Source organism: Oryctolagus cuniculus, chromosome 9, assembly GCF_051225735.1.
Source record: "Oryctolagus cuniculus isolate XC-2025 breed Fujian yellow rabbit chromosome 9, ASM5122573v1, whole genome shotgun sequence".
NCBI lineage: Eukaryota > Metazoa > Chordata > Mammalia > Lagomorpha > Leporidae > Oryctolagus > Oryctolagus cuniculus.
In genome coordinates, this window is record NC_142875.1 from 124,284,978 (window position 1) to 124,310,148 (window position 25,171).

At 44.9% G+C, this 25,171-nt stretch overlaps 1 protein-coding gene across 2 annotated transcripts in view; it reads right to left on the bottom strand.

Moving 5' to 3' along the window:
- ITPR2 (inositol 1,4,5-trisphosphate receptor type 2) overlaps window positions 1-25,171 on the bottom strand; it is a 536,564-nt gene that overhangs the window by 479,547 nt on the left and 31,846 nt on the right. Inside the window, exon 2 of one of the 2 annotated variants that reach the window (XM_051850872.3) lies at window positions 6,426-6,496. The exons of the other annotated variant lie outside the window; for it this stretch is intronic. Within the exon in view, the coding sequence (XP_051706832.2) occupies window positions 6,426-6,496 (71 nt within the window). The remainder of the gene's footprint in view (window positions 1-6,425; window positions 6,497-25,171) is intronic. 2 annotated transcript variants of the gene reach the window in all.

Here is a 25,171-nt window from a genome sequence, read left to right on the forward strand (position 1 = left end):
TTACCTGATTTCAAATCTGAACTAGTTTCACTAATTAAAAAAACACATTGACACTAAATCTCAAGAAATCCAACACAGCAATTATTGAGCAGGTGGATGAGCCATTTATAATTGGCTCATGGTAGGAACGCATTGTGTTAGCAAGATTGACATGTTCAATGACACAAGAAGTAAAAATGACTACCTAGCAGTAACACTGATCACTGATGTGCCTGAGGGTGGAATCTCTGTGAGCAGAGGCAACAGTTGAGGCCCTGCTTTCAGAGCGACTTCTTGAGTTACTACAGAGAAGGAATGGTTAAATAAATGATCTTGCCAATCTCCTTGCAAGGCTCCGGCGTTCACTACCCACTTTAGTACTGCATGGCATGGCAAAGACATTCTCGATTTTAGTCGTAGTTCTGGAAGCATTCTGACTCCTTTCAAATTCATTTGTTGCTTGCCAGCAGTGGCCCCTTGGTGGGTTTGATGGATGATGAAATGGTCAGTAGTCAAACGATCACAGAGCTTCAGAGTTGGAGCTTTGAAGGCCAAATGGCCCAGCCCTGGGGAGAACCCAGTCAGCCAACAGAAGGGGCCGCTCGCAGCCAGCACGTCCCTGCTTCTCCGTTATTTCTGTGTTGTATGGTCCAGATGGTAAGAAAAGGACATGCAAAGCTCTCTTGCTGTGATTTTCATGAGCTTGTCCTACTAAGAAAAAGGCCCATGCAGAACATAGAAGAAGTATAGAAGTATGGAAAGGAACCAAGAAAATAAAACAAAAAAAAAAAAGAAAGAAAGAAAGAAAAGCAAAGCCAAAAGAAAGAAAGAAAAGCAAAGCCAAAAGAATGTGAAGTCAACCAAAAGAACTGCTGAAATTTAGGGTGAGAGAGGAGAGGTAAACTGTTTATCAAAATCTAAGACCAGCGGTAAATCATGTCACTGTTAGGCAACCCCTGATGTGACCTGGAGAATGACACTTAACCTCCATGGCCTCCTTCTCAAAACCTTCCTCCCAGCCTAAATCACAACAAGCAATTCACACAGACCCAGCCCGAGGGGCAGCCTAAAACACTTGATTGGTGTTCTCCAAAAGAATCAAGGTCATGAGAAACCAGGAGAGAATGAAAAAGTGTCAACTGCATAAGACTGCATGGACACAACAAGGGACCCTGGAAAAGCAGAAAAGTCTGGGAGATCCCAATAAAGCCTGGAATGTGCCAACATCAATGTACAAACGGTGACTTGCTAATTTTGACAAACATCCCGTACTTATGAGATGCAGACATCTGGGGGAGTAGCGTAGAGAATTCACCACGCTGTCTTCACAATTCTTCAGCACATCTAAGTTTACTCAAAAGTTCTGAGTCTATCTTCTCTTTATTTATTTCATCTTCTATAATCTGTTTATTTCAAAGCCAGACTTGCAGAGAGGGCAAGGCAGACAGAGAGAGAGAGGTATCTTTCATCTGCTGATTCACTCTTCAAATGGACAACAAGAGCCAGGGCTGGGCCAGGCTGAAGCCAGGAGTCAGATGCTTCATCCAGGTCTCCCACACTGTTGGCAGGGGCCCAAGCATTTGGACCATCTTCTGTTGCTTTCCCAGGCATATAAGCAGGAAGCTGGATCAGAAGTGGAGCAGCCAGGACTTGAACCAGCAAATCCCACATGGAATGCCAGTGCTACAAGCAGCAACTTAATCCACTAAGTCACTGCACTGGCCCCAAGAGTTCATATTCCAAAAATAGGGAATATTGGGGCCAGTGCTATGATGTAGCAGATGAAGCCACTACCTACAGTGTCAGCATCCCATATGGGTGCCAGTTCAAGTTCCTGCTGCTCCACTTGTAATTCAACTCTCAGCTCAGGTCTGGGAGAGCAGTAGATGATGGCCCAGATCCTTGGGCCCCTGCACCCGCGTGGGAGACCCAGAAGAAGCTTCTGGCTGCTGGCTTCAGATCTGCCCATCTCTGGCCACTGCGGCCATTCAAGGAGTGAACCAGCAGATGGAAGACTTCTCTCCCTCTCTCTGCCTCTAACTCTCTGTAACTGTGCCTTTCAAATAAACAAATATTTTTTTAAAAAAATAGGGAATATTTGATCACAAAAGGAATTTTATTCACTTAAGATAAAGCCATGGCCGGCGCCGCGGCTCACTAGGCTAATCCTCCGCCTTGAGGCGCCAGCACACGGGGTTCTAGTCCCGGTCGGGGCACCAGATTCTGTCCCGGTTGCCCCTCTTCCAGGTCAGCTCTCTGCTGTGGCCAGGGAGTGCAGTGGAGGATGGCCCAAGTGCTTGGGCCCTGCACCCCACGGGAGACCAGGAGAAGCACCTGGCTCCTGCCTTTGGATCAGCGCGGTGTGCCGGCCGCAGCGCGCCAGCCGTGGCGGCCATTGGAGGGTGAACCAATGGCAAAAGGAAGACCTTTCTCTCTGTCTCTCTCTCTCTCACTATCCATTCTGTCAAAAAAATAAATAAATAAATAAATAAATAACCTTTGGAAAGTGTTTATTTGCTAAAACCTAGCCTCGTCTATCCATCAACAAGAGCGAGACAGAGACAAAAAAAAGCACCTCACTGAGTGGCTGTGTGTACTTGGGAGCACCACTCTAACCTTGCTGGAGCTGGGGTGCCCCATTCAAAAAACTGAAGAGTTGTACCTGATTTAATTTACCTGATTACCTAATGACTCTGAAACACGATGATTTGCTTGAGCAAATCACAGCGTGAGTATGAAAGACAAAAATCCTTTCAACGCAGTGAACATCATCTGAGGCAGGGGGAACTGTGCAGCCGACCTGCCAGTACGCTCTGGTCTCCTCTCACTGCCTTGAACGTCAGGAGAAGGGGGGTGTTCTGGAAACTTGGCAGAGGAGTCTGGAAACGCTGGGATGGTGGTTCTGGGAGGCAAAGCTATGGAAAAACACTGTTAAAGCCAACGGGCACAGAGGAAAGCCACCGAGGCGGGGGAAGTTCTCAGGCAAGAGCAGGACAGCACAAGGCACGTGGAAGGCTGGGGCATTGCGTCAACAGTGTTTGCTCCCGGCTGCTGAGACCAGCGCAGCAATGAGCCTCACTCGGAATTCTCCTCCTAGGCCCCAGCAGGACGGGGCTCAAGACACCAGCTCACTTCCAGATACAAGGGAACCCTGAGTTCTCAACAGCAAGGACTCTCCCTTTCCAATGATGAATGGAGTAAGATAAATGGGTTAGTCTTAAGCTGGAGACGGAAAATGAGAGCCAGCTAGCCAGGATGACAACCTAAAGCCTCCGATGACAGGAGAAGCCAGTGTCCTGGCTGAGAGGCGGAGCGCCTGCAGGAGTGATTCACACTTTGAACCGGTGCCTGCTGAGTAACTCCACACCGACTGTCTGCACGTCATTATCTCCTGGGTCCCCTCATATACTCTGAAATGATCTTTGCACCTGAAAACAATTCACTTCACTAGAAAGGAAGAACAGAGAAAAGGCAGCCACAACCCTACACGTTCATCTTTGAAAAACTAATATCTCTGACAGCAGAAGACTCGGGCTGTCCAAGGTCAAGGCAGTGAAATCTGGGGCACCCCTGGGAACCACGAGTTATCACAGGATCCCCAGGAACATCTGCGTGTCTCATCCAAAAATACCGGCTGCCTATGAGGGTATCTTCAAAAGTTCATGGCACAAGGAATGAAAAGTAAGTTTATTTTGGTGCAAAACACTTTGAATCCCATGCATACGAGGGCTCTTCAAAAAGTTTGTGAAAACCTATGCATGAATTTCAATTTTCTTTGCATCAAAATAAACTTACTGTTCCACAAACTTTCTGAAGCACTCCAGTGTTTTGCTGGGATGTCTGCCGTGGGCAAAGCACAGTGCCTGGGAAATACACAGAAAATAAAATATGCAATCTGCCCTTGCAGACTGTAAAGGCAGAGTCAAACTGGTTTGATGGAAATACACCACACCTGTCTATCATAAGGTAACCATCATTTGCATAAGGACTTAAAACACTGCTCCATGTATTTCCTGGGAAGAGTTCAAGGCTCACAAAGCTGCACGGGGCGGGCAATGTTTTGGTCATCACCCAGATCCACCAGCACAGGTGGGCACGGTTCTTGTTACTGCCCGTTCTACCACTATGGACCAACAGCAGAATGCTCTGAGCTTCCGAGTGCTGAGGGGACTGACGTAAGACACAGCCAGCGGCTCTCAAGCTCCTTCCTGTCTCAAACACGAGCTTGCTGTCCCAGTTTGCTTTTAAATCCTTTTTGAATCTAAGGCTCCATGGTTGGCAATGCAGGGCCCAGCTGTGGATCTGAGCTCAGAGTGCCAACTCTACCTGGGGAACATGAGGGGACTTCAAAAAATCTGCAGAAAATGGAATTAGAAGTTCATTTTTGGTACTAAAATTGTTTGAAATCCACACATAGCTTTTCTCTTAATTTTTTTAAGATTTTATTTATTTAGTTGAGAGGCAGAGTTACAGAGAAAGAGACAGAAAGGTCTTCCATCCACTGGTTCATCCCCAAATGGCTACCAACAGCTGGAGCTGGGCCAATCTGAAGCCAGAAGCCAGGAGCTTCTTCCAGGTTTCCCACACGGATGCAGAGGCCCAAGCACTTGGGTCATCGTCTACTGCCTTCCCAGGCCATAGCAGAGCTGGGTTGGAAGAAGAGCAGCCAGGGCACAAACCAGTGCCCATACAGCATGCTGGTGCCGCAGGTAAGACACCTAGGCCACTTCACGACAGCACCGGACCCTGCACACAGTTTTTTTCAAAATGCTGTTTCCCAGGAACTCTCTGAGGTCCTCTCATACACACAGATTTCAAAATTGTTTTGTTCCAAAACAAACTTCTCTTTTAATCCAACTTTCCATGAACTTTATGAAGTACCCCTCTAGTGTTCTCCTACACTGTTGCCAAGTTTTCACTCTTTTCCCTCCCTGTTACTGCCCCCACCCCACTCTCTCTACTTTCTCCTCGTGGAATTTAACTGCATATTGCTGGGCCTTCTGGGTCTCCCCTCCAAGCTTTCCTCAGCCCACTACCATACCCCTTCTTTGCATCTCTCTGTGTGATATTCTAGGTGACTTTCTCTGGTCTCTTTTCCAGAGCACTAATTCTCTCTACAACTGTGTCTACTGTGCTTGTCCATGCTTTTAAAATGCACCTGTCCTTCACCCACACTCTGTTCTTCCTTGGGGGTTTCTCTGCCCTGTTCGATCTTTCACGTCATTCTGCATACACTCACTGCGTAGTTTCTGGCAGGTGCGTCCTGAGTGCCAGGAACCTATCAGGCGCAACCGCTGGCTGTCCCTGGTGACAGTTTTATCAGGAGTCCATCCTCGGTGGAGACTGTACATTGCAAGAAGACCTCACATGCCCAGGATGAGGGGAGTCCCTGCTATGAGATTTCAAGGGTGTCTTCAAGGGACAGTTGCCATTCCAAAGTCTGCTTTATGCTTTCTCCACTTGAGGAGAAGAAATCTACACCCCTTATCCAAAGCAACCAAGTTAGATCCATTTAATGTAAATGACTTATTTGTGTCTGTTACATTCTCTGTGAGGTTCTGACTTATAGAAAAATGACACTGTTACAAAGAGATATAACATATACAGTGCCTGACAGGGCGTGAAGCACGGTAAACACCCCAGTGTTAGTACCTCCCAAAACCAGTGTAGGAAGCATCACAGCCTGACCTGGGCATGTGGGCCTGAAGAACGCTTGCAACCCACCAGCTTTTTAAAGCTTTCTGAAAGCTGCTTTGTACCTTGTGAGGATGCCTGGCTGCAAGTGCTCAGGACGAATGCTGTCTGAAAATTATGTTTATTCTTATAAGCACATACAAATTACGAAACTGATTTGGGCACGCATTTCATGAATGATTTTGGTTTTCTGATACTCTACAGAGTCCATCAATCCTTCCTTTGTAACAGCTGGGTTGTACTCAGGCTCCTACTGTGACTGAGTTCTCAGCTGAGATGATCAAGCTACTACTAAAATTATACTTCTAAGACAATCATAAGTTATTACACACCATTCAAAGTGTTATTTTAAAAGCTAAACTTAACACATCATTGTCAAACTCCTGGAACTTTTACAAAGATAAATTAAGGAGCTGACAGTGACACACTAACATTTATAATATGAACTATCACAGAAATACATAAGTAAACATCATTTGGCTGCATTTACTGCCTTGAAGAGCAGCCTTTCACATTTATTACCAAGATTTCCTTCCAACAGATAAACTACTGTCCAGCAAAACAAACCCAAGCCATTCTTTTCTTTTCAATCTCTCTGCGTATGAAAGTAAAAAATCTTTGAAGAACTCTTCAGTGGACTTATCTATAATTGAAAGCTTCACACTGAATCAAACCATTAACAATACTTGTTTTAATACAAAAATCACCTGCCCTCTTAAGTCATATTTTTAACAAATGCCTTGATTTCTTACCCCTGAACTTCTTGGGAGGGTTGGCAAGGTCCCCGGCCTCTGGGTGTACCACACATCTGTCATCCACTAACCTGGAAGGAAAAAGCATGTTTACACTGTTAACTCTGTCATCTTCGCACAGCATAGAGTGCATGCGGGTAGTATGTAAACATTGACACAGGGGGTTAAGATCATTCTCCACTCAGAAGCATCTTCATAACCACAGACTTTTTAGAGATTTCATTGTAGAGATATTCATGAAAGCAATGTTCATGAAACTAAAAGCAGGAAACATTGCTAAAGTCGTAGGAAACCAGTTAGATGAACCACAACACAAACCATGGAACACTGCAGAGCTCTTTAAATCCCACTATACAAAATGCTGTAGCCTGCAAAACATTCATAATACATTGTAAAAATAAGTGATACCTCAATAAGATACTGTCTATGCTTAAGATATGCACACACATCCACACACCACATACCTACACATGTACAAACACAGAAGGAATGGAAGACAGAAAGGAAAATATTCAGAGGGATTAGATTACTCATAGTTTTTATCTTCCTCTTTTTTCTTCTTCTCTGTACGTGTGTTTTGCAAGGAATGTGTAACTCATAAGATCAGGTTTATGGGGTGACCATACAATAGGTGGATGTGTGTACAGAGCCTGCATTCAAACTCTGCTCAGTCATATCCTAGAGTTAGGAGACAATCAGTGCAACCATTTGAACCACCATCGTGGCCTCCCAGGCAGCAGGAAGCTGGAATCAGGAGCCGGAGCTGGGACTGAAACCCAGACACTGTAATGTAGGATGTGAGTGAGCATCTTTACTGCTAGGCTAAATGTCCCCTTGTAAATAAATTGATTTTTTTTAAACCAAGAATATGCTTCTTTTTAAGATTTTATTTATTTATTTATTTGACAGGTAGAGTTACAGACAGAGAGAGACAGAGACAGAGAGAAAGGTATTCCTTCCGCTGGTTCACTCCGTAAATGCCCTCAATGGCTGGAGCTGGGCCAATCCAAAGCCAGGAGCCAGGAGCTTCTTCCACGTCTCCCACACAGGTGCAGGGGCCCAAAAAATTGGGCCTCCTTCCACTACTTTTCCAGACATAGAAAAGAGCTAGATCGGAAGAGGAGCAGCCAGGACTCAAACTGGTACCAAAATGGGATGCCGGCACCACAAGCAGAGGCTTAGCCCACTATGCTACAGCACCGGCCCCTTGATTTTTTTTTAAAGGTTCTTTTTATTTTAGCAAAGACAGAGTTACACAGAGAAAGAGAGACGGAGAGAGAGAAATCTTCCATCCACTGGTTTATTCCCCAAATGACTGCAACAACTGGAGCTAGGACAGGAAGAAGCCAGGAGCCAGGAGCCAGGGGCTCCTTTCAAGCCTCCCAAGTGGGTACAGGGCCCAAAGACTTGGGCCATCTCCTACATTTCCCAGGCACATTAGCAGGGGTCGGGATCAGAAGTGGAGCAGCTGAAACTCAAACTGATGACCACAGGAAAAGCCCCATGACTTGATTTCTTTATAAAGATTTATTTTATTTATTTGAAAGATGGAATTACAGAGAGAGGTAGAGACAGAGGAAAGGGGTCTTCCATCTGCTGGTTCACTTCCCAGATGGCTGCAATGGCTGGAGCTGAGCCAATCAGAAGCCAGGAGCCTCTTCCAGGTCTCCCACGTGGGTGCAAGGGCCCAAGGACTTGGGCCATTCTCTGCCACTTTCCCAGCGCATTAGCAGGGAGCTGGGTGGAAAGTAGAGCAGCCAGGACTTGAACTGGCACCAATATGGACTGCGTGCATGCAGGCCAGCGCTTTAATCTGCTGCGCCACAGCGCCAGCCCCATGACTTGGTATTTCTAACATACCTAATACAGCTTGTGCCACACAGTAAGCCCTCAAATAAGTTTATTTCATAAATAAAACCAGGATGTGATCTGTCTTACCCTTTACCATATTGTCAGCATCTAGAAGAGTGCCTGACACACAGCAGGTGCTCAACAAATATTCATGAAAAGAATAAAGTGCCTTTGTAGTGACAAAGACGTGTTTAAACTCAACTAAAACATTTAGCAGAAGACAACTTCCAGGACAATTCCAACAGTAAGAAGCTGGATATCTGGACGGAGAGACAGGAGGCATGAGTCCCTGTTCAGAGAGAAAAATCTAACTACCTAGAACTCACGAAGTTCACTTCTGTATTAATTACGTGTGCTGGAAGGGAGGGGGTGTCACTGGGGTGTTTTCTCCAGGTTACTGTGAGACTGTATGTGAATTAATTGCATACATGAATTCATATGAAAGAGACGGTCAGGTTGCAACGTTCTGGATTTAAAAAGAAAAAGAAGAAAAAATTTGAACTGTATTAACCAGACTCCCCAGCCCATATCAACTCCAACAGAGTAAGCCCCTTGAGCTAGGATAGTTAACCAAGGTAAACAGAACTTTCTTCTCCTGTTCAGCCAGTTCCCAGAAGCAGACACTTTCTAAATCACTGGATTTTTCAATGACATCCAACTTCCACAAAACAAAATGCTAATTTGCTCAAGTCTTGGATTTTTTTTAAAATACATACATCATTCACACTGGTTTACTAAGATGTGGTTTTACAAGACCTTCCAGGCATGCCAAAAAATTCCTTTGAAGAGTGTTTAGAAGTTGTTTTCTTAGAAACAGGAAGTCACATTGGGTCAAGAGAAAGCACAAACCTCCACAATATCCAACAGCAGTCAGTAGCATTATCCAAAAGACTGAAATAGTTCTGAGAAGATCACAACATATTTAAATAAAAATGCTATAAGAGAAAGGTCAGAGTTTCCAATTAGCCAAGATATGTTAAGAATTCAAAACATAATCATCAAAAAATCATAATGTTATTTAGAGAACATACAAATCATATAATAAGTGACAGTGACATTCTATTCATTCTTTATGCCTGCCATTCCCACTGAAACACAGGTTCCCACTGAATGCCGCTGAGTCCCCAGATGCACGGGCCAGCCATCCAAAGGAGTGGGTGTTAGAACTATATCTATGGGCCGGCGCTGCGCTGGTGTAGCACACTAGATTAAATCCTCCAGCGGAGGCACCAGCACCCCATTTGGGTGCCAATACTAGTCCCAGCTGCTCCTCTTCCAATCCAGCTCTCTGCTATGGCCTGGGAAAGCTGTAGAAGATGGCCCAAGTGCTTGAGCCCCTGAATCCCCGAGTGGGAGACCTGGAAAAAGCTCCTGGCTCCTGGCTTTGGATTGGCGCAGTTCCGGTGGTTGCAGGCACTTGGGGAGTTAATCAGCAGAAGGAAGACCTTTCTCTCTCTCTCTCTCTCCCTCTCAGTGTCTGTTAACTCGACCTCTCACACACAAAAAAAAAAAGAACTAAAGCTATAAATCAGATCGCGGAGCACCTAACCACTCGTGTCTATCCTTCATGTCTGATGGCCCACACAAAGCACGAGTGGCTTCATTTCTAAGAATCTGTCCTCTCCCCCAAAACTCACAAAGACAATCATCTCATCCTGCAGACTTTGGAACTGAATTTGGAAAGGAAGGAGAAGAGGAACGGCAAGAAGCAAGGGGTGTAAATCTGTTCTAAGACAGAGATGGTATTAAAGCCAAACAGGATTTTAATGATAGCTGTGGGAACTTCTATCATCTCCCCAACAGCATCTTTCTGAATACCTTCAGGGCCAGCACATTTGCCATTTACAGTCCTTCTGAAAATGTGAATACTAGAAATGTGTCTTAAATGGAGCTGTCCTCATCACGGTACTCATTCCATTTTCTTCTAACTGCTTGCTTAATTCTCTGGGTCGTCCAAAGGACGCTAAGCCCCCTGGAGTCAGGGTCTGAATCCACCTTTTTTTTTTTTTTTTTTTTTTTTGACAGGCAGAGTGAACAGTGAGAGAGAGAGACAGAGAGAAAGGTCTTCCTTTGGCTGTTGGTTCACCCTCCAATGGCCGCTGTGGCCAGCGCACCACGCTGATCCGATGGCAAGAGCCAGGTGCTTCTCCTGGTTTCCCTTTGGGGTGCAGGGCCCAAGTACTCGGGCCAGCCTCCACTGCACGCCCTGGCCACAGCAGAGAGCTGGACTGGAAGAGGGGCAACCGGGACAGAATCCGGCGCCCTGACCGGGACTAGAACCCGGTGTGCCGGCACCCCTAGGTGGAGGATTAGCCTAGTGAGCCGCGGCGCCGGCTCATCTAGTAGATATTAGTAGATGCTAAGGATATAATTCAAGTAGATGCTAAGGATATAATGATAAGAAAGGTGGATTCATCGGCCTCTGCTGTGCCCAGGAAGGCAGTGGAGGATGGCCCAAGTGCTTGGGCCCTGCACCCCATGGGAGACCAGGAGAAGCACCTGGCTCCTGCCTTCAGATCAGCGTGGTGCGCTGGCCGCAGCGCGCCAGCCGTGGGTGCCATTGGAGGGTGAACCAACGGCAAAGGAAGACCTTTCTCTCTGTCTCTCTCTCTCACTATCCACTCTGCCTGTCAAAAAAAAAATTAATATCTACTAGATGAATGAAGGAGTCAGTGAAGACATGATTATTTGTTTCCCTTTGAACTTCCTTCAGTAACCCAGTTCACTCTTCTGAAACTATATAATCTAAATTTTCCTTTTTTCATTTAAAGATTTATTTTATTTATTTGAAAGGCACAGTGGGGGGGGGGGGGTAGGGAGAGACAGAATGAGAGAAGTCTTCCATCCATTGATACAGTCTTCAAATGACTGCAATGGCCAGGGCTGGGCCAGGCCAAAGTTGAGAGCCAGGAACTTCTTCCAGGTCTCCCCATGTGGGTGCAGGGGCCTAAGGAATTGGGCCATCCTTCACTGCTTTCCCAGGCGAATTAGCAGGGAACTGGATTGGAAGTGGAGCAGCCTGGACCTGCATGGGAGCCCATATGGGACGCTGGTGCTGCAGGCAGCGCCTTAACCCACTACACCACAGCACCGGCCCCAAATTTTCTTCTTCTATGATGGATAGGCCAATGTCTCTCCTGTTCTTCCTCATACAGATACCCTACTTCTGTCCATATACAGAAACTTAGCTGAAATCCATACTTCAGATCTAGCTGCAAGATCCAGCAATTAACCAAATTTCATCCTTTGAATACATTTCCAGCTCCATTTCTTCATTAATCTTATATTCCCTCATATGACTAATTCTTCTCTGAATTCCTACAGCAATTTCACAGTATTTTCTGGCTTTTCTGGTCTATGAGGCTCAACCTCCCAATCAAATGACTATAGGCTGGCGCCGCGGCTCACTAGGCTAATCCTCCCCCTGCAGCGCTGGCACCCCGGGTTCTAGTCCCGGTTGGGGTGCCAGATTCTGTACCGGTTGCTCCTCTTCCAGTCCAGCTCTCTGCTGTGGCCCGGGAGTGCAGTGGAGGATAACCCAAGTGCTTGGGCCCTGTACCCCATGGGAGACCAGGAGGAAGCTCCTGGCTCCTGGCTTTGGATCAGCACAGTGCGCCAGCCGTAGCGGCCATTTGGGGGGTGAACCAACGGAAGGAAGACATTTCTCTCTGTCTCTCTCTCTCTCACTGTCCACTCTGCCTGTTAAAAAAAAAAAAATGACTATAATTAATCCATCACTGATTGCATGTCACATCCTACTCTGTGCTTCCCAACCATTTTGCAAGGCAGTGTCCAGACTGGAGAAAAGAAATGGTATGGCTAAGATGACAGCTCAAGAGCAAAGATGTAGGCTCAGAACTGTAACACCAAAGACTTTCCTGCCTTTCACAGCCCACTAGGCTGCACTGTACTTCTCTCATTTATACCACACACATAGTCCAATAATGGAGATGTAGTAGATGCTACAACATTTTTTACTAAAATGCTAAGTTGATACCTAATCCAGCTATAACTCCCATAATTCTACACTTATCACAGTATTAGATATTAGAAAGAATTATGATGGACTGAAGAGTTTCATTAACTTCACTAATTTGCACCATGCTTCCTTATTTTTGCCATACAAGAAAACTGCAAGTCAAAACACATTAACTCAGGAAAAGAGGGACTGTTAAATGGTGTTAGGCCAACTGTTCATCCATATGGGACAGAAGTACATAATCCCTTCTTTACACTATACTTCTATACACAAAAAGTCCCTATCAAGTCAACTGAAGTCTTAAATGTCAGAGGCAAAAATATAAAATTTAAAATAAAAACTAAAAATATAAAACAGATGACACTTTCATGAATGGGGGGGTAAGGACAAATAATTTAAGTGACACTGGATTAAACAACAACATACAAACCATAAAAAAAATGATAAATTTGTTTACATTAAATTTAAGAATTTGCAGGGAACATGCAATTAGCCTAGTACTTAAAACACCCACATCAGAATGCTTCGGTCTGATTCCTGGATTGGAATCCTGGCTCTAGCTTCATGACGATGCAGGTGCCAGATGGGGGCAATGATGGCTCAGGTAACTGGGTTCCTGCCAGCCATGTCGAAGACCTCGACTGAGTTCCCACATCCTGGATTTGGCCCCCAACCCAGCCCCAGCCATTGCAAGTGTTTGCAGAGCAGACCATCAAATGGGAGTGCTATCTCTCTGTTGCTCTCTCTCTCTGTTTCTCTTCCTGTTAAAAACATTTAAGAAAATCCAGCAAAAGACAGCCAGAAAGCCACCAGGACACTGATTCATTAAACAGAAGTGAGTGACTGAAAAGTAAGTTCTACTGTTGGATACACATACGTGGTACAGACTACACCTGCCAGGAGTACAGGTGTGTCTGCACAAGAATAGTCTCATGCAGCCAACAGAAGCACCTTTCTCATGTTCACCCAAAGAATCCATAAATACCAGAAGTGTCCTTAACACACAAGCTAAAACTAAGAAAAGATACTGGCCACAAAGGCATAATTGCAGGAATTTATACAAGGGGACCGGCATTGTAGCAAAGTGGGTAAAGCTGCCACCTGCAACACTGGCTTCCCATAGAGCTTCCAGTTCAAGTCCCGGCTGCTCCATTTCCAATCCAGCTCCCTGCTAATGCACCTGGGAAAGCAGCAGAGGACGGCCCAAGTGCCTGGGCTCCTGCACCCATGTGGGAGACATGGAAGAGGCTCAGGCTCCTGGCTCCTGGCTTCGGCCTAGCCTAGCCCTGACCATTGCAGCCATTTGGAGAGTGAACCAGTGGATGGAAGATCTCTCTCTCTCTCTCTCCCTCTCTCTCTAACTCTGCCTCTCAAATAAAAAATATTTTAAAAATATTAAAAATTAACAAGAAAAACCACCAAACAGAAAAATGCAATACAATCATTAACAACCCTGAGGAAGCATTCATAGTTCTTAAATATCAAACAAAATGCTGAATCTCCATCAGTGATCAGAAAAAAAAGCAAATCGATTCAAGACACTACCAGAGATCCAAAAAATTTATCAAAAATAACGCCTATCAAATGTTAGCTATGTTTTCAATCAGTATGATGTTCATTCACTGCCAGTGGGATCAAGACTACAAGAAACAAATTCTCTTACACGTAGCATTTAAAGTTCAACCAGGCATGCCCCTTATTTTAGCATTTCCATGCCCAGGGATACAAGGCGTCTGCAACAAGCTCGCAGAAAATGTGTATTACAAAAAAGCAATTCATGAACTTCAAAAAATTTTTGTAGGGTCTGGCATTAGGTGTAGCAGGTAAGCTGCTGCCTGCAACGCCAGCATCCCAAACGGATGCCAGTTCATGGTCACGGCTGCTACCCTTCCAATCCAGCACCCTGTCAAGGGCCCAGGAAAAGCAGTGGAAGATGGCCCAAATGTTTGGGCCCCTGCCACCCATCTGAGAGACCTAGATCAAATTCCAGGCTCCTAGCTTCAGCCTAGCCCAGAATTGGCTGTTGTGGCCATTTTGGGAGTGAACCAACAGACGGAAGATCTCTCTTTCTCTCTCTAATTCAGACTTTCAAATAAATAAATAAATCTTAAAAAATAAAAATTTACACCAAAATTAACTTGTCGTTTTACTCCACTCTCCATGAAAGTATATGTATGCCCAGAGAACTTGCACAAATGTGGATCTGAAGACATGTACAAGACTGTACAAGGTGACACCATTTGTAATAACAAAAACTGACTATCCAAATACCATCAATAGAACAAATAAATTATGGCTAAATTAATAATGTCACATAGCAGATAACTACCCCAAAAGCATGAATAAAGTGCAGCTTTATGTAACAACACTGAAAACTTACAGAACAAAAATTTGGGCTTAAAAGCAGCAACCCGGGCCTAGTGATGTAGCACAGCAGGTTATGCCACCGCTTGTGGCACCGGTATCCCATATGTGCGCCAGTTCAAGTCCCAGCTGCTCCACTTCAAGCTCCCTATTAATGCACCTGGGAAAGTAGTGGAGGATGACTCAAGTCCTTGGGCCCCTGCACCCACGTGGGAGACCCAGAAGAAGCTCCTGGCTCTTACCTGGCCCAGCACCTGGCCATTGTGGCCATTTGGGGAGTGAACCAGCGTATGGAGATCTCTCTGTCTGTCTCTCTCCCTCTCTGTATCTTTCAAATAAATAAATAAATCTTTAAAAAAGAAAAAGCAACTCACCAAAAATTAAATTTAATATTATTCTATTTGTTTAGAAGGTATATACAGGCTAAACTAACAGCATATGTTTCAGAAAACCACATTTTTTAAAAGGACTTTAGGCCGGCGCCACGGCTCAATAGGCTAATCCTCCGCCTAGCGGCGCCGGCACACCAGGTTCTAGTCCCGGTTGGGGCGCCGGATTCTGTCCCGGTTGCCCCTCTTCCAGGCCAGCTCTCTGCTGTGGCCAGGGAGTGCAGTGGAGGATAGCCCAGGTGCTTGGGCCCTGCACCCCATGGGAGACCAGGAAAAGCACCTGGCTCCTGGCTCCTGCCATTGGATCAGCGCGGTGCGCCGGCCACAGTGTGCCGGCCGTGGCAGCCATTGGAGGGTGAACCAGCGGCAAAGGAAGACCTTTCTCTCTGTCTCTCTCTCTCACTGTCCACTCTGCCTGTCAAAAAAAACTGTCCACTCTGCCTATCAAAAAAAAAAAAAAAAAAAAAAAAGGACTGTAAAACAGGCCTGGCTATCGTATTTTTAAATAGATTTTAAAAGAAGACAAATTAGTCTTCAGTCTCCATTTCTTATAGTCCAACAACTACAAAGAAAATGCCAAATAACAGATAAAATATGTTAATTACACTCTTTTCCTTATGAGCCGTAAGTGGTATTTCTACTTTAAACATGATATAAAATGTGTACTATTTGCCTGATGTTTGCAATTAAGTGGTAAAGTTGCAATTTTAACAAAATGGCTGTCATGTTTAAAATGAAATGAATTTGGGTGATATGAGGTGGGGCCATCCACAATGGCCACTATGAAAAGCTTTTCATAAAAGGGGATTACAAGGGCAGCAAGCCTCGTGAGCATGATGGGACTGTCTGCCTTTAAATCTACTGTCAGGGTCGGGCAGCTAAGATGCACCTGTGTCAGGGCAGTGCAGACGAGATGCACGTGTCTCATGTCACGGGACTTGAGCTCAATTCCCCGCTCCTGCTCCCAACTCCAGTTCCCTGTCAGTGTGCACTCCACGTGGCAGCAATGGTGGCTCAATTAGTGGGGCTCCTGCCACCGATGTGGGAGCCCTACACTGAGTTTCCAGCTCCCAGCTTCGGTGTGGCTCAGCCCCAGCCATTGCAGGCACCTGGGGAGTGAATCAGCAGGTGGGAGAGTTCTCTGCCTCTCAAATAAAGAAAATAAGAAATGTTTACATACTTTTAAAACTTAATAACAAGTAACTGTATACTCCAACTCTGGGGTTTGCTCTCGCTTAACTACATGAGTTTCTCCCTCAGCTGCCATCTCCCGGCTTCTTATCTAAGCCACTCTCACAGGTCTCCACCTTCAGCCACCAGGGCCCTAGCACACCCTTCAACCCCATGGATCACCTTCATTCACAAGCAGCGCCAGAACATAAAGGGAACCTCGTGTCTTGTTCTCCCTGATCTGCCTTGACCCATGGTGCTTGTGCTGGTCACCTCATCCCGTCACAGCTGGTTTCTCAAATGGGGCAACTGTGAACCCACAAGTTCCTGGTGTTTCCACAGGTTTTTCCTTCTCTGATCCTACTTTCTGATTAGAGTTCACTTGTGATATCACCCGTCGATAACAAAAACACAGACATTTATCCTATTTTATACACTGTAGATTGGATGTTTCAATGTTTAGCATTTATTTTTGAACAGATATCATTTTATCATTGTGAGAAAAATCCTGCAGGTTAAGTATCCCTTATGTGAAATGCATGAGACCAGAAACTTTTCAGGTCTAGGGTTTTTGTGTTTTTTGTTTTGTTTTGTTTTTAGATTCTGGTTTAGATCCTTTAGGTTTGCATACACATAATAAGATATCTTGAGTTTGGGATCCAAGTCCAAACACAATTACAAGTTCATTTATGTGTCACACATTCCTTATACAGGTGGCCTGGAGGTAATCCTATACCAGATTTTCAAGGCATATGTGTTTTACTGCAACAAGTCACATAAGGTCAGGTATGGAATTTTCCACTTATGCAGTTATATTGGCAGTCAAAAAGCTTTGGATATTGGACTATTCTGAATTTTAGATTTTCAGGTTAGGGACATGAAACCCACAGAAAGTATTTTGTTTCATTCATTCACCAGACTCTTAGAACACAGTACTTTAAAAACTTAAAATTTTTCAATTTCATAATATGGACACTCTTTTTTACTTATCAGTACTCAAGTTGCCCAGATAAGGAGCCAGCCCCAACACTGTGGAGTCATGTTTGTAGAGCAATTAAATTTTTTTTCTTTTTCTTTCTTTTTTTCCTTTTTTTTTTTTTTTTTACAGGCAGAGTGGACAGTGAGAGAGAGAGAGAGAGAGAGAGAGAGAAAGGTCTTCCTTTACCGTTAGTTTACCCCCCAATGGCCGCTGCGGCCGGCGCACTGCAGCCAGCGCACCGCACTGATCCGAAGCCAGGAGCCAGGTGCTTCTCCTGGTCTCCCATGGGGTGCAGGGCCCAAGCACCTGAGCCATCCTCCACTGCACTTCCAGGCCTCAGCAGAGAGCTGGCCTGGAAGAGGAGCAACCGGGACAGAATCCGGCCCCCGACCGGGACTAGAACCCGGTGTGCCGGTGCCACAGGCAGAGGATTAGCCTATTGAGCCGCGGCGCCGGCCTATTTTCATACAATAGAGTAACCTAACAGGAAATGTTAGGTTCTACAAATGTATACTTCCACAACTTTTGTGTGACTGGTCCTGTAGATACAGCCCTGTACAGTACCATAAATAACTCAAAGCATTGCAAAACTTTCTGTCCAAAACTCTTTTTATTTGTAAATGCCAACAGAAGCAATATGCCAAATCCACTCAGGGCTGTTCTCATATTTTGCCTGTTCTGATGACAAAAAGAGTTAAATTTGCATTTAACTGCACTTGAAATGTGTGACTTTTAAATTTAAAACCACAAAATTTAATATTATCTTCTCTTTTTAGATCTATCTCATTTCAATACTTTTAAGAACACAAATATTTTTAGCTAAATAGTAAAAGCGTGTTCCATTTCATGTATGGTTCTCTATCATGCACAAGGTTTGCTTCTATTGATATATTTAAAGCTGTTTCCACTCGAAGTTAGAATTATTTTTTATGTTTTTGCTATTTTCCCATGAAAAATATAATTAATCTAGATCCACACCTAAAGTACATTATGAACTCTGAAATGCACGGAAACCCCTAAAAATACTGGATGGCTCCATATATCTAAATTTTTCAATCAGTGCTATCACTCAGATCAAATTCCTTAATTTAACTATTAACTCCTTTTTTAGAAGAGTCCCTTTTATAAAAAGAGTCTCATACATTCTCTACTAAGAGAATGATGTCCCTTACACTTTTACCATTTTATAAATCACTGAAAGAGACTCTCATTTTATGAAACAGTATTTCCAGAGTAAGGAGACTGATGAAACTGGAGCTCTGATGAACCTCAGAGTCACAACCAAAAGACAAACACAAATGCCCAACAACGGCTTCAGAAAGGATTAGCCCATATATTTTGTAAGCTTAGTATCCTAATCCAGCCAAAAAAAAAATCATAAATCTTTCCTTCCCCAGAAAATAACTTCCTTTTCTTGACCTTGTCCAGCTGGTGTCCCAAACCTCTTTGAGCTCTCTTCTAAGTCCATATGGGAAGCAGTGTGTCCAAACCTATCCAGGACAGCGCGAATGATAAACCAGTGCCCTTTTCAAAGCATGAATGGGTATCTATAGCAGGTGAGATCAATTACGGAGTGATGGCTGGGCTCACCTTAACCCTTGTCAATTTTTTATCAGAGAGCTAGAAAATGAATGGTGCTGGCCGCGGTGGTACACTGGGCACAACTCAGGTGCAGACGTCTACACCAGCACTCTCCATTCCTGCCTGAGCGCCCACCACCTCACGGTGCTCCCAGGAAAGGGCCATAAACACGGGGAACTGGCCCGCAGCCATGCTCTTCTTCCAAGCACAGAGCCCTCCTCCACCCTGGGTTTCACAATGGTCATGGTCACTCTCCAGCACGTACACATGACTTTTTTTACATTCTGTTCAGAGTTTATATGTATACTGAAGATTCAATTCAAAGAAATGTGAGATCAAATATTCAAAAATTACAAGCTATTATGCATGAGTCAGCAAAACAACAGATACTGTAATTATCAACTAAAAATGTAAAATTATTATTATGAAATGTTTAAAGAAATTAAATTTTTTTAAAAGGAGGAAGAAGAGTCCATCTAAAATGCCCAGATTTGATAATGAGTTTCTAGAATGAAAATGACTGTTGAATAAGTAGGTGAATTTAGAACAGTAAAGAAGACACAGCTAATTAATAACCTTGATGGGAGGTCTTAAACAATTACTCAGAATGAAGCAGACGACAACAAGGATGGAGAAAACACCAAAGAAAAGGGTAGGACAAGCAGGTCACCATGCGTTTACAACTAGCATTCCAGAAGGAGAGAATGCAGAGAATGGAAGAGAGACAACATATGAAGAGACAGTATCTTAGAATCTCCAAAGCTAATGAAAAAAATTAATCCACAGATGCAGGAAACATAACACACTCCAAGAAATACACATATTCGGGGGGGAAACTAGACTGATTGAAGAAAAACACAGAACAGCAAAGACAAAAGAGATCTTTAAAGAAATCCAAGGAAAAGGCCGGCGCCGCGGCTCACTAGGTTAATCCTCCGCCTAGCGGCGCCGGCACACCGGGTTCTAGTCCCGGTCGGGGCGCCGGATTCTGTCCCGGTTGCCCCTCTTCCAGGCCAGCTCTCTGCTGTGGCCAGGGAGTACAGTGGAGGATGGCCCACTCGCTTGGGCCCTGCACCCCATGGGAGACCAGGAGAAGCACCTGGCTCCTGGCTCCTGCCATCGGATCAGCGCCGCGGCCGGCGCGCTGTGGCCATTGGAGGGTGAACCAACGGCAAAAAGGAAGACCTTTCTCTCTGTCTCTCTCTCACTGTCCACTCTGCCTGTCAAAAAAAAAAAAAGAAAAAAAAAAAAAGAAAAAAAAAAAAGAAAAAAAAAAAAAAGAAATCCAAGGAAAACCTTGAACCACTATGAAGTACTCAGATGGGAAGCAAATGTCTGAGACTCTGTAACAGAAGCTAAAAGTCTGTGGAATCGTTTGTCCTGAGGCTGAGAGAAGACTTGGCTGTCAGGCTAAAACTATGCACTCAGCAAGACTAACTTACAGGAACATTATCTTCAGATTAACAGAAACTAAGAATGTACTGCTGATAGACCTATTCAAAAAAAAAAAAAAAAAGTTCTATGGGATATATTTCAGGTAGAAGGAAATGTATTTTAGTAGAAAATCTGAGTTACAGGAATAATCAGTGTAGGGGCTGGCACTGTGGTGTAGTGGGCTAAGCTTCCACCTGCGGCGTCAGCATCCCATATGGGCGCAGGGTCGAGTCCCGGCTGCTCCATTCGCAATTCAGCTCCCTGTTGATGGCCTGAGAAGGCAGTGGAAAATGGGCCCAATCCTTGGGCCTCTGTGCCTATGTGGGAGACCCAGAAGAGGCTCTTAGCTCCTAGCTTCAAATCAGCCCAGCTCCGGCCGTTGCAGCCATTTGGAGAGTGAACCAGCGGATGGAAGACCCCTCTCTCTGTCTCTCCTTCTCTTTCTCTCTCTGTAACTCTGCCTCTCAAGTAAATAAATAAATCTTTAAAAAATCAGTGTAAATAAAAACTGTTTAACATGTTAATTAATCTAAACAAATACCATCAGATAAAAGAGCAAGAATGACTAACACGGGGTTAAAAGAACAGCGGTCACGTAAACAGAAAGCGCATGGTCAGGGTTAAATAGTTCTGTGCTTCTGAAATGCACAGGACGAATTAAAATATCACTCAACTTAATATTTTGTTGAGTGTGAATTCTTCTCCATATTTTCTTTATTCAAGTATAACTGACAAAAACTGTGTATAGTTACAGTGTACAATGTACTGGTTTGACCTATGTATACATTGCAAAATAATCAAAACAACCTAATGAACAAAGCCATCACCTCATGTACTCAGCATTTTATTGTGCTGAGAGCATTTAAAACGCATTCTCTTAGCAATGTTCAAGTATTATTATCATTATATCAGAAGTAGTATTATAATCATTATGTTATTATTATATATATATATCATTAACAGTAGTCACCACTTCATACACTGGATCTCCAGAGCTCATCTTGCCTTGCTGAAACTCAACTCCCCACCACCAGCCTTGTCAAGGGCTCCTGGCAACCACTACTCCACTCTGCGCTTCTATGAGTTGAACTGTTTCAGATCCACACGTGCAGTGAGGCCATGCAGCACTGGCCTTTCTGTGTCTGGCTGATTTCACGGAGCATAATGTCCTCCAGGTTCATCTGTGTTGCTGCCAATGGGATTTCCTTCTCTTCTTTAATGCTGAACAGTGTTCCACTGGGTGTGCGTGTGCATACGCAAGTGTGTTTGTGCAGTGAGCAAGGCAGGAAAGACATTTTCTTTGTGTATTCATTTGTCAACAAACACTTCAGTCCTGTCCCTGTCCTGACCACTGTGAATCCTGTGCAATGAACATGGACATGCAGCTCTCTCCTCAGCACCCTGCCTTCAGTCTCTGTGGAAACGCAAAGTGTGCACACACATGTACCGGATCATACAGTAGCTATATTTTCAATTTTTTGAGGCACTTCCTACTGTTTTTCCCAATAGCTGTGCCAATTTAGCACAACAGTGCACCAAGGTGATCTTTACTCACTCATGACACTTCTTACCTCATCTTTTTTTTTTTTTTTTTTTTTTTTTTTTTGACAGGCAGGGTGGACAGTGAGAGAGACAGAGAGAAAGGTCTTCCTTTCACCCCTTAATGGCCACTGCGCCGATCCGAAGCCAGGAGCCAGGTGCTTCTCCTGGTCTCCCATGGGGTGCAGGGCCCAAGCACTTGGGCCATCCTCCACTGCACTCCCTGGCCACAGCAGAGAGCTGGCCTGGAAGAGGGGCAACCGGGACAGAATCCGGCGCCCCAACCGGGACTAGAACCCGGTGTGCTGGTGCCACAGGCAGAGGATTAGCCTAGTGAGCCGCGGCGCCGGTCTTACCTCATCTTTTTTATAAAAGCTATTCTATGAGTACAAAGTGATATCTCACTGAGGTTTCAATTAGCACTTCCCTGATGCTTAGTGATGCTGAGTATCTTCTCATACACCTCTTGGCCATCTGCGTGTCTTCTTTGAAAAACTGTCACTTCAGGTCCTTTGCCCATAATATGCATAATAAATATAATTTTTCTAATTGTCACTTAAAAGATTTTCAATTAGACGAAAAATCTTGCATTTGTTATTTACAAGAGTCATACACAGAACACAAGGACAGAAAAAGACGTATCGGGGAGTACAAATCAAAGGAAAGGTGTGGTAGCAGTGATAATAGCAGAAGAATCATTTTTTTGGAGAAGAAAGCTATATTCATGATAAAGAAAAACATTACACAATGAGAAGTGCTTGAGTTCTCTGAGAAGATACAAAAATCCTAAATTTATATGTAACAGTCTCAAAATACATAAAACAAAATTTACAAGACTACAAGGAGGGCACCAGCATGATGCCACAGCAGGTTAAGCTGCCACCTGCAACACATGGGAGCTGGCTGCAGTCCCAGCTGCTCCACTTCCAATCCAGCTTCCTGCTACTGCACCTGGGAAAGCAGTGGAGATGGCTCAAGCACATGGGAGACACAGATAAAGCTCCTGGCTCCTGGCCCTGCCCCAGCTGTTGTAGCCATTTGGGGAGTGAACTAGCAGATGGAAAGTTTATTTCTTTCTCTCTGTCTCTCCCTCCCTCTGTAACTCTGCCTTTCAAATAGATAAAATTTAAAAAAAAAAAAAAAACTGCAGAGAGAAATTAACAAATATACTTGGAATTTCAAGACCCTTCTTAAGGTAAACAATCAAAATGTAGTTAGGATAACAAGCCTGATCTATTGAGCATATATAAAACATACAACCTCTAATGGAAATGTATACAACTCAACAACTGGAGAACAGACTTTTTTTGAGTATATATGGAACATTAATGTAGTAGATCCCTCAACTGTTTTCAGGCTATAAGGTTCTCCTATTCCCATTCAAATTCTAAAATATAACCCAAATCTATACAGGCTGAGTCTTAAAAATGTAACAACACTATACCAATACTCATGGTCAGCATTGAGGCACAGTGAGTTAAGCCAGCACCTGTGTCACTGCCATTCCCTATCAGAGCTCAAGTTCCAGTCCCAGCTGTGTTGCTTCTAATCCAGCTACCTGCTAACGTGCCAGGGAAAGCAGTGGACAACCAGGATGGCGTTCCTGGCTCCTGGCTTCAGCCTGATCCAGCCTTGACGGTTACAGCCATTCAGAGAATGAACAGCAGATGGAAGATCTTTCTCTGTCTCGCCCTCTCTCTCTCCCTGTCATTCTGCTTCCAAATAAATACTTTTTAAAAAATACTATACTCTTCGCTTACACTGCACTTAACATTTAAGTAAAACCCCACAGTCCCCTAGCCTCCAGGGGCTCCGTGTCCCACAGTCCCTCAGCCTCCAGGGGCTCCGTGTCCCACAGTCCCCCAGCCTCCAGGGGCTCCATGTCCCACAGTCCCCCAGCCTCCAGGGGCTCCGTGTCCCACAGTCCCCCAGCCTCCAGGGGCTCCATGTCCCACAGTCCCCCAGCCTCCAGGGGCTCCATGTCCCACAGGCACCAACCTCCAGGGGCTCCATGTCGCATAGTCCCGCAGCCTCCAGGGCCTCCGTGTCCCACAGTCCCCCAGCCTCCAGGGGCTCTGTGTCCCACAGTCCCACAGCATCCAGGGGCTCCGTGTCCCACAGCTCCCAGCTTCCAGGGACTCCGTGTCCACAGCCCCTCAGCCTCCAGGGGTTCTGTGTCCCACAGTCCCCCAGCCTCCAGTGGCTCTGTGTCCCACAGTCCCCCAGCCTCCAGTGGCTCTGTGTCCCACAGTCCCCCAGCCTCCAGGGGCTCCATGTGTGCTTCGATGATCTTACCACGTATTACACGCTGTTAGCTGGCTGTGCTCTACCTCCATGAACAATGAGCCCTAGAGAACAGCAGCAGCGTATCTGCATTTGGAATGCATCCTCCATACCTAGCACAGTACTAGCACCACTGACTGCACGAAAAGTAACTGCTGAATCAATGAACAGCTACTTCAGCTGATCCCAAGTACAGAAAACAAACTGCAGAAGACAAAACCTGGTTGATAATAACCGAGCAGAAAGATCACAGAAGGAAAATGAAGCAAGGATGCAACAACGACCCAACCGTTCATAATTCATCCCCTTGGCAAACCGTAAAGTAACATTTAATCACATCCTCTAGAAGTAGATGGCCAAAGGAAACCTCCCCAAATAATCCAGCCAGTAAGAGCTCCTAGGCAGAACAGGACATGAATCAAAGACAAGTCTTTCCTTTCAATGCCTCAGAGCACAATTCAGCTGCTTCCTAGGTCTCTGGCTGGAAGGACCTGCCTCCCTCCTCTTCCTTTAACTGTGTTACGTTCTTCAAAAAGAGACAAATATGAGAACCATCAACCACTTCCGGGCTGATCGGACATAAAAGAGAAATATTCCTAGTAGAAAACAGCTAGTAAGCGAAGTTCCCAGGCCAGAAAAACCCTGACAAGGACAGCTCAATTCCCACAGCAGAGAGCAGGAGACCCGTCTCAGGTTTCTAGAAGGGTGGAGGGCAAAGGTAGTTCCTCAGGGCTACAAGCAGGCAACTCTTACTCCAGAGGCAATCAGTAACTGGGCTGCTTCTGAAAATACCAGAAAAAGGAGGAGCTCAAAACAAAACTACTTCCGATTGTAACATAATCCCCTCAGGGAGCCAGCTTCCCGCACAGAATTAACACTGGAGAAATGTGAACAGGCAGAGGTTTAAAAACCACAGTGTCACTCCAGAGTCACACCTTCAGTCAGTATGGGCAGAAGGCCCTCTGTTAAGCCATTTCTGTGCACAGAGAAAATAGTCCCATCTTTAACTGCGCTGTTGGCAACGTTCCAATTGTGGCTGGGATGACAGACGGACCCTCTTCCGGAACATTTTAACTAAGAGCAGAGACCTCTCTTCCTGGGACAGTGACCCCTGACTCAAAAATCATGAAGGAATGCACGTGACCTCTGACAGCAGAACCAGCTGAGGGCAAAGCCA